General features: G+C 50.0%; 1 protein-coding gene across 2 annotated transcripts in view; it reads right to left on the bottom strand.

The window, feature by feature from the left end:
* Positions 1 to 3,443: 3,443 nt before the first annotated feature.
* The window catches only part of Chrm1 (cholinergic receptor muscarinic 1), a 17,325-nt gene continuing 10,594 nt past the window's right edge, over positions 3,444 to 10,174 (bottom strand). For both annotated transcript variants that reach the window (XM_005351893.3, XM_005351892.3), the window contains one exon: positions 3,444 to 5,956. In XM_005351893.3, coding sequence (XP_005351950.1) covers positions 4,504 to 5,886 — 1,383 coding nt within the window. In that variant the 5' untranslated portion in view covers positions 5,887 to 5,956 and the 3' untranslated portion in view covers positions 3,444 to 4,503. The remainder of the gene's footprint in view (positions 5,957 to 10,174) is intronic.

Genomic DNA, 10,174 nt, shown 5'->3' with positions numbered 1-10,174 from the left:
AAAAAAAAAAAAAAAAAAGTCTGCTCTCTGACCTTTGACAGAAAAAGGTTGATACTTTTGAATTGAAGGATTGTTTCAGGACTTTGTGCAAGAGCCCTGCAGTGAGGTGAAGAAAACAGGGTTAGTTTGAGAACTGTTTAGAGGTAGGCTGGGTACAGGGAGTACAGAAGAGTCTAGGCTGACTTCCAGCTCTCTGGCTTGAGCAACCGTGCTCAGTGGTGGTTTCAGGAAGGCAGAAATAGCGGATACCAGGGTAGGAGGACAGGGAATGGAAGAGGAAAGGGAAAGCTGAACCTTTTTAATGGAATAATCAGACTGTTGAGCTGTCCTGGGCTCCAAATGCAATTTCAATTTGGAGTCAGTTCTGAGCCCTATGAAACCTGAGCTAGGCTGAGAACGAAACCAAGGACTCTACAGGCCTTGGGGGCTCTGCAGGGGTAGGTCACCCAAATGGAAGAACACAAAGGCTTCAGGCTAAGGGGTTGCTTTCGTTTGTTTTTGAGACTTGGATGGAGCTACTCGCAAATGTCAAGACATCTGGTATTCATGGCTTCACTGATGATAGCATACTAGTTAGAAAGGGAAGGTCTTGTTTCTGAATGTTTATAAGGCCTTGTGAGCCTTCTGTGTCTTTGGATTCTCCTGAAGTTTGGGGGTAGTTGCTGGAGTGACCATGATCACGTACTGTATCATTTTATGTTGTGGTCTGTTGTCTGGGGAACCTGGTCCAAGGCAAATATCAGGTTTCTTGGGTAGCCTATTTCCTGCATTGCCAGCAGGTGGCGCTAAAGTGACATGGTGGAGATGGAGCTGCGGTAGGGCTTTGGGTGTAGGAGGGAACCTAAGCTGTTCCACTCCTTAAGGCAGGCTGGTCCAGTCTAGTGGTACTGGTGGAAGAGGTGGTATTCACAAAGCAACCTTATTCTCTCCTTATGGTAATGTCTTTGCTCCTGTGGTGAAGAGGCTCCCTCAGGGCAGGAGTGGGTGCAGTGTTTGGGATGGACGGATGCCCATGCAAAGGCCCTCTCCCTTCTGGTTCATATGCTCCTTGGTTTGCAGCACTTCTTCAGAGCCTGCAGAACCCAGATTCCACCTGGAGTTTACACCCCTTCCTGCCCAGGTGCTCCTGGACTCTCTTCAAACCCAGTCGGGTTAGGATATGAGATTTCTTCTTCCTGGTCTGGGGTATAGGACTCCAGATTTTCCAAAGCCAGGAGGGAGTGCAGGATAGGACCTGACTCAGAAACTAGACCTAGTCTGGGAGTCACTGACGGTACAGCCACTAAGTGCTTTTTGCCAGTTTGCCTCATCCCTCTGACACCTGCAAGGGGCTGTTCCCTTTTTAGAAAGGAAGACACTGAGGACATGCCTATGTTTATTTGATGGTGGGCATGGCAGGACCATGGTGAGGTTCCCAGGACAGGGAACAAGGGACCAGTGTGAGCTACCACTCCTATTCCTGATCCTAATGCCGGTCCCCACTCCTTCCTTCCTGGTCTTCAGTGGAGGCAAGTTACACGGACCCCAAAGTATTTCTTCTTCCAATGCTGTTCACCTTCCTCAGTGCCTCCACCTCCGTACCTTTGACACAGGCAGCACATTTACCCCTGGAGGGGACTTGGGGCTACAGTGGAGCAGTAGCAAGCAAGCAGCCTCCACAGGGTCTCAGCTGAGGCTGCTGTACTGGTGGTACAGGGGTACAGGGTTCATAGCTGAGGGTCATCCCCACACCGCTGTATCTCCTGCAACTTCCGGCCACCTTCTCCTTGTCTGCCTCTGTAGGGGTTTGTCCTTGCCCATGGTGCTGGAAGATTCCATTCCACAGGTTATGGGTGACCTGAGTGTGATTGACTGAGGCATCTGTCACCCCACTGGTTACTAGTGGCTGACTAGGAGATGTCTTCTTCCTCTCTTACCTCTCCATGTTCATCCCGTCCGAAGCTGTCGGCTCAGTTGAAGAGGATGACCTTGCCAGATAGAGGAGGACCCTTTGTGGGTCCAGGATATATTAGAGAATCTCTTCCCAGCTAGAATCACCAAATTAGCTCTCAAGGTTCAGTAGTTTCTGGGAATCCAGGCAGCTAACTGTGGGGTGAATCCCCGCTCCGTCCTCTGCAGAGCTTTTTTAAAATCCCACCTAGGACCTCAGCCTTCTAGGAGAGTTTTCCCCCTCAAACTTTAGCCTGTACCAGAATCACCTTGAGGCTGCTAGTTACAGATAGCTGGGTTTCATGCTCAGAATTCCATTTAGTAAATCTGTGGTCACCCCAGGAATTTACCTATATAAGTTCCCAGGTGACAGCGGTGCTCCAGGTTTGGGTCACTGATAGCTCAGCAGGCCTTGTCTGGCTCTTGGGAATCATGACAAACCATTGGACTATCAAACCTAGAAGAAAATCTTTGCACATCCTTGTACGCTGGACTGCACCAGATAATCTATATGATTTGTGGTGGAGGTCTTGAACCACATTCCACTATTAAACCTCTAGAGGGGCTGGACACTAACTGAGGTCAGCCATGTGGACAGTCAGCCACGCCCCATGCCCAGCGTCTAGTAAAAACCCCAGACACCAAGGTTGTGGTGGGCCTTTCCTGACTGGCAGTGTGTTATGCAGGCTATCACTGCAGGAGAGTAAGTGTTCTGTGACTCCCTGGAAAGAGAATTGGCATCTTGTGCCCGGTTACCCCGGGACTCTGCTCTGTGCACTTTCTTCTGTTGCCATTTTCTTCTGACATTCTTTTGATATGACAGTGATTCTAGTGACTTTGTAGAGTTTTGTACGTTCTCCCAGTAAACCACGGACATTAAGGTTGGTCTTGGGACTCCCAGCCGCTGCTACATTTTGATAACCACTGCTCAGGGATGTGGAGTTAATCTATTTAGGTCCATTTTCCTTAGACTTTGGAAACCTGCCTTACTAATACAGTGTTTTACGTTGTGGCCTGAGGGTTACTCTGATGGACTGCTCTGGTTGAGGGTGTCCTAGGTCTGTCATCTTCACAGTCTAGGGGTCAGGAGGTTGTGGACTACCTGGAAGTCTGGGTGTTGCTTTGTGAGATAATCCTAAGCAATCCTCCTGGGTCTCTGGGCCTTAGCTTCCCCATCTGCAAATGGGAGTTTGGAGGAGTTGTGTTCTGTCTGGGTATGAGAAGGTCCTAGAGCAGCTATGTGTGGGATACACAGGGTGCTTCACCTAGTCCCCTCGTTTCCAGAGGCCAGGTCTGCCTTCTGCAGCACCGCTCACCTGAGCCACGGATCCCAGGGTGCTGGGGCCCACAGGCTTAGTTGCTCTAGCCATTTAGTGCTGTCCTTCCCGGATCCACCTTAAATGCTGCTGCCCATATTCTCCGTGCAGCATTTGCGCCTTCTGTGCCCCATCCAGTCCTGGCCTTGGGACCAGGGCCTTGAGCCAAAACAGGGAGGAATTCCTCGTAGTGCCTGCTGGTTACGTGGCTTTTATTCACAGACTCAGCATACGCTGAGGATGGAAGGAGAGAACATCTGGGGCCAGGCAGAGTCTGGAGATTAGGGAGGCAGGGAGGCCATGCATGGGTTGGACTAGGGAGTTTACAGAAGAGAACCTGCTGGCTGAGCCAGGCCTGTGTGGGGCAAGGCTGGAGGCAGGCAGCATGCGGGAGGCCTGGCTAGATCCGCCCAGAGCAGATCCACCCAGGTGGTGGCTATGAGCCAGGAGGAAGGGACTGAGGTTACTTTGGGGCAGAGAGAGAGAGAGAGAGAGAGAGAGAGAGAGAGAGAGAGAGAGAGAGGGGGGCGCATGGGACTGGATAGCAGGCACCTTATCTCCCCCCACCCCAGAAAGTGACATAGTGGGTCAGTTAGGACACCTGACATCTGGTCCTGCTGCAGTTTCTGGACTTGGTGTGTCTAGCCAAGCTAATCTCCTCTGGCATTATCGTCCCCCCCCCCACACTTGGACGTTTGCTTTGGAGGTGACTCACGTAGGGATGGCCTGGGGATATTTGTAGGGAGGCTGGACAATCCCAAGAGTGTGCCTAGGCCCTACCTGGATGACTATGCTTGTGCAGAGAGGGGAATCTCCAGCTCATAGTCCCAAACTTTGTGTCAGCTCCTGCCTATACATCCAGGGGGCGCTATTTCCCATGACAATTTGGGCCCCCTGCTGGGCCAAGGAAGACAACAACGTTAAACTACTGGCCCGCCCTGCTGGCTCCTGACTTCCTGCCTAAACGCAAACAGAGTCCAAAACCCGGATCCTCCTCCTGGACCTTCTTCCTGGTGAATAGCCTATTCCCACACAGCAGGGAACAGAGAAACCAGTTCCCCGGGTTTCACTCCCTGTCTGGGAATAGCAAAGTTTGGAAAGCTAGTTAGTCTTTCTGGGCTGTCCAGGAAGGTGACCCAGGGGCCTGGGAAGCCAGGAGAGGCCTGAGCAGGGCCCTGGGACTGAAGATACAGCCTATGGACACTTTCCACCGGCCTCTCCCTGGAGCTGGAGTGGAAGGATGCAGGAGAGGGGGCCATTAGCATTGGCGGGAGGGGGTGCGGTGCACAGAGCCAGGGCGCTTGGGGATCTTGCGCCAGCGCCGCTTGTCCCAGCGGCAGAGCAACAGCAGGCGGAAAGTGTCCCGGAAGGCTTTGTTGCAGAGTGCATAGCACATGGGGTTGATAGTGCTGTTGACGTAGCACAGCCAGTAGCCCAGCTCCCATAGGGTCTCGGGAACACAGTTCTTGCAGAAGGTAGACACCAGCACCATAATGTTATATGGTGTCCAGGTGAGGATGAAGGCCAGCAGGATGGCACACAGGGTCCGAGCTGCCTTCTTCTCCTTGACCAGTGAGAAGGTCTTTCGCTTGGCCAGTTGTTCCTTCCCTCGGGGTTTTTGGCTCTTGCCACCTCTGTCTCGGCCTTTCTTGGTGGGCCTCTTGACTGTATTCGGGGAGGTTTTGGGGGGCTGCTTGGTTGGTGCCTGTGCCTCAGGGTCTACCATGGGCATCTTGATCACCACTTCTGAGCCGGGTTCCTCGCCCTCAGAGGATGTGAGGGACTCCATGGAGCCTTCGTCCTCTTCCTCTTCCTCTTTCCAGCTGTAAGCCTGCAGAAGCCTGGGTGTCCGGCAGCAGCGACAGCAGCGACCCGGAGGTGACTCCGGTGAGCCCTCAGCCCCTGGCTGTGACCTCTCTGAACTGCTGCTGCTGCCACCACCTTTGCCTGGGGTCTCAGAGCCCTGTAGGGCTGCCAGCTCCCGGGCTCGGTTTTCTGTCTCGCGGTAGATGCGCCAGTAGAGCGTACACATGACTGTGACGGGGAGGTAGAAGGCGGCCATGGCTGTGCCAAAAGTGATGATGGGTTGAGAGAGGAACTGGATGTAGCACTGCCCAGCCTGCACCGTCCGCTCCCCAACCAGGTATTGCCAGAAGAGGATGGCTGGGGCCCAGAGGACGAAGGAAACCAACCATGCCAGGCCAATCATCAGAGCTGCCCTGCGGGGAGTGCGCTTGGCTCGGTAGCTCAGGGGTCGGGTCACTGAGAAGTAACGGTCAAAGCTGATGAGCAGAAGATTCATGACCGAGGCGTTGCTGGCCACATAGTCCAGGGCCAGCCAGAGGTCACAAGCCAGTGTGCCCAGAGCCCAGTGGCCCATGAGCAGGTATGTGGTATAGAGGTTCATGGAGAAGGTGCCAATGATGAGGTCAGCACAGGCCAAGCTCAGCAGGAAGTAGTTGTTGACTGTCTTGAGCTCTGTGTTGACCTTGAAGGAGATGAGGACCAGCAGGTTGCCTGTCACTGTAGCCAGAGACAGGAGCCCTGTGGTGATCCCGATGAAGGCCACTTGCCAGGGACCCTTTCCTGGTGCCAAGACGGTGATGTTGGGGCTGACAGCAGGGGGTGCTGAGGTGTTCATTTCAGCCAGGTGGGATGAAGGGGCAGCCCCTTCCTCCAGTCACAAGTTTTCCTCAGAGAAAGGGCATCACCTGAAAAGAGAGGACACAAGCTTTGGCTGGGCCACTGGGCACCTCTGACAGTTCTGAGTGGAAGAGTCAAAGGGTACAGAGCTCCAGGCCAGGCAGCACCACCCTCAGGCACTGGCACCTACACACACTGGCTAACAATGGCTTCCCAGCCACAGGGAAATTTGCCAGCAGCACGGGGTGGCCTTGTCCTCATCCCAGCTTCACTGTTCAAACTTTGAACCTCCATTTTCTCCTTGGAAAATTGCTACTAATTCCTGTCTTCAAAAAAAAGTAAAAATATTCGTTTATTTTTATTTTATGTGTATGAGTATTTTGTCTGCATATATGTCTGCGCACCATGTGTAAGCTCGGGGAGTCCAGAAGAGGGGCATCAAATCCCCTGGAACTAGAATTATAGACATAGTGAACTGCCTTGTGGGTACTGGGAATTAAACCTGAGTCCTCTGGAAGAGCAGCCAGGGCTCCTAACTGCTAAGCCAGCCACTAACCCGTTTTTCTTACATTTCATGCAGCAGGAATTGGGAGAATTACTTCGTATATAGTCCTGCAAGATTTTCCAAGTATTTCACTCAGCCTTATTAAAGCCTTCATTTAAGAAGGGCTTGCTACATCCAGACACAGTGCTAAGCACCTAATCAAGTTATCTATTTAATGGTCCTGCTCATCCTTAGCAGGAAGGACCTTGTCATCCCTTTCTTGCTGGAGGCAATGGCGACTGAGCAGCTTCAGCCTCTGCTATAGTGACAAGACTCTAAGTGAGATTAGGATCCAGTTCCTCCACTAGCTGTGCATGGGCTGCTCCAGTGCAATTCTTTCATTAAATAGAGTGATGGAAAGAAGGAGAAGGCTCCAGGGAAGAGAAGAGGGTTGGGAGTGGTGGCACACATCCGCAATCCTTACCCTTGGGAGGTGGAGGCAGGAGGATCAGGGCTTTAAAGTCATCCCCTGCTACACAGTGAGGTTGAGGAGAGCCTGAGCTACAGGAGGCTCTGGAGAGGGAGCAGAATGGGAGTGGGTACATGGAAATGCATGTATGTGTGTTTATGTCTGCACAATCTTCCATGGATTGCATGCGAAGCAGGCAACAGGGACAATGGCTCAGCTCCCAGTTAGGTGAGGGTCTGGCCCCAGATGGGATGTGGGAGGCTTCCCTCCCTCTCTGCTTTGTTCCTGGGCCCCAGCTGAGAAGAGGGCAGCATGGGGAACGGGAAGATCCCTCAGACTTTTCTGGGATCTGGAGTCTGGCCCAGGCACTAAGGTTGCGCAAAATGAAAGGCCAGGAGGCAGGGAAGGCCCACAGCCAAAGCAAAGGCAGCCGGAAGGCTGAAGGTCTCTCTCAGCAATGGCCTAGCTTCTGTGTGATTTGGTGGGTCCTTTTCTGTGTCCCCATCTGTCCACAGAAGAAGTTTAGAGTCTTCCTAGTGTAGAGCTATGGCCTTTAGGATTATACTGTTGGGAAGATCCTAAGGGAGAAATGTTGAACAAAAGCCTTCTGAACCCCAGTGTCGCGTGGGGATCTGGTCTGTGACAGAGAGGCTTATGTGTCATGTATGACCCGTGTGTGGCTGAGGCCATCTCCATGGCTCTCGGTGAACTGTTGTGGTAGAGCTCTCAGCACAGGGAAGGAGACCAGTGTGCCACAATATGAGCAATAAGGTCTGTGGCTGTCAGTGTGCACACGTGTGTCTGAGTCACTTTACACTTGAGGGAGTATGTGTGACACCACAGTTAAAGAACCTAGACTCCAGAGCTAGGCCACCTGCATTTAGTACTACACTTGATATTAGCTAAAAGGCTGTGGAAGAAGTTATAACAAACAAGAGGGTGTTGGTATTGCTGTGTTTTGTTTTGTTTTTTGAGACAGGGTCTCAGAATTTCTATGTAATCAAGGATTATTTTGAGCTCCAGTTCCTCCTTACCTTCCCATCCCGAGTGTCAGGATGGCAGGTGAGGCCTGTCTGGATATGAATTCATGCTCTACCATTTACTGAAAAAAATCACCCATAGGAGCTGGAGAGAGGGCTCGGCAGTTAAGCATGCTTACAGTTCTTCCACAGGACTGGGTTCAGTTCCCAGTATCCACATGGCAGGTTGCAAATGTCTCTAACTGCGGTCTCTGAGGATCCCACACCCTCCTCTGGCTTCTGTGGGTACTGCACATAGTGGTGCCTGGACATACATGCAGGAAAACACTCAAATTTATAAAATAAAAATAGGTAAATCCTAAAAAAAGTCATTACAGTACAACTCTGGTACCTAAAGATCGGGGGAGGAACAGAAAGATTGTATAAGCCAGAGAATCAGGGAATTTGCTGTGAGATGGTGTCAGACAGAAATGTCAGAAGCTACACCATAATGTCTCATCAAGGTGACTGTCTAAACACGAGCTGGAGAAGGACAATAGCCACAGACATGCTAGGATGGGTGTGAAGGCCCACAAGGCTTCACCACCACACAAAGATCTACAGGCAAGTAAGGGGGGCTGAGATCAAGAGAAATAGTCTTCCCAGGAAGAGCACACCAACTGGTTGTCCAGTACCAAATGGTCAGCCCTGAAAACATACACAAAAGTAACGTTATACTGACTGAGCAAGTGGCACTTCTGTATTTAGGTACACACACACATACACACACACATACAGACTCACACACGCACATGCAATGACAATTAAGGAAAAAGAGAAAGAGGCCATGAATATGCAAGGGAGCAAGGAGGGATATCTGGGAAGTCTTGGAGGGAGGAAAGGGAAGGGAGAAATGATATATTTCAAAAATTTAAGAAATATTTAAAATTCATTCATTCATTCATTTGTGACAGGGTCTCATGTAGCAGAGGCCTGCTTCCCTATCTGTATAGCAGAGGGGAGATGACTTTGAACTTTTGATCCTACTTTTACCTCCCAGGTAATGGGATTAAAGCCTTGCACCACCATATCTTATTTTATTTCTTTTTCTTTTTTATTACCTTATTTATTTATTTATGATTATTTATTGTTATTAACTATTAAGTGATGTAATGTCTATAACCATAAATTCCCCAAATGAGATATAGGGATTAGCTAAGACCTTTAAGTTAATACCTCAAGGAATTGTTAAGAGGATTAAATGAGGTTTTGAACATCAAGTGCTTAGAATGCCTCCTGATGTCCAGTGAGCACTGGGTCCACATTATTTGGTTTGTGTGGGAATGAGGGCTTCCTTCTGCTGAGGAGTGGACTGGGAGCAATTCTCTTCTCCAGGGGTGAGGCCCTAGTTGGTTATCGAATACCAAGGGGTCAGCCCTGAAGCCATATACATGCAAATAATATTAAATGGACTGAGCAGGTTGTATTTATATATTTGGGTATACATACATATATGTAGAAAAAAGGGCCATGATTTCGAGAGGGAGAAAATTCTGGGGGTACACAGAAAATATTGGAGGAAAGAAAGGGAAGGGAGAATATGATGTAATTGTATTTTAAGTTAAAAATAGTCTCAGGCTGGTGGTGGTGGCACATGCTTTTAATTCCAGTCCTTGGGAGGCAGGGGCAGATGGATCTCTGTTGAGTCTGAGGCCAACCTAGTCTACAGAGCAAGTTCGAGGCTCCAAAGCTACATAGAGAAATTCTGTCTTGAAAAATCAAAAACAAAACGAAATAAAACAAAAACCCATCAACACCAACACCAACAGCAAAAAAAAAAAAACAAAAACAAAAAAACCCAAAAACTCTCCTAAGACTGGGTGTGGTGGAACGTGCCAGTACTCTGTACGCTGGAGGCAGAGACAATCAGGTCTCTGTGAATTTGAGGTCGACCAGGTGTATGTAGTGAATTCCAAGATAGCCAGAGCTACAGTGAGAAACCTTGTCTCAAAAAACAACAACAACAACAACAACAACAACAACAACAACAACAACAACAAAAAACCTAGAGGATTTGGGTACATATTGTGGTAAATCACCTGTCTAGCTTGTCCAGCTCTTACAGGGTCTGGGCTTCATCCCTAGCCCAGGGCCCTAAATCTCTGATAGTGCAGTAGTGGTGGTGGATAACAATGGTACCTGTTGCTGTTGGACAGCTCACCCCGAGTCACTGCTGAAGTATTTCTATACATCCATGCATTATCTTATTTAATCGTGTGTGTGATGTGTGTGTGTGTATGGTGTGTGTGTGTGTATGGTGTGTGTGTGTGTGGTGTTTGTGTGTATGTATGTGTATGGTGTGTGTGTGTGGTGT

This window comes from Microtus ochrogaster, chromosome 8 (assembly GCF_000317375.1).
Source record: "Microtus ochrogaster isolate Prairie Vole_2 chromosome 8, MicOch1.0, whole genome shotgun sequence".
NCBI classification, from domain to species: Eukaryota; Metazoa; Chordata; class Mammalia; order Rodentia; family Cricetidae; genus Microtus; species Microtus ochrogaster.
This window is presented reverse-complemented; position numbering and strand designations above follow the sequence as displayed.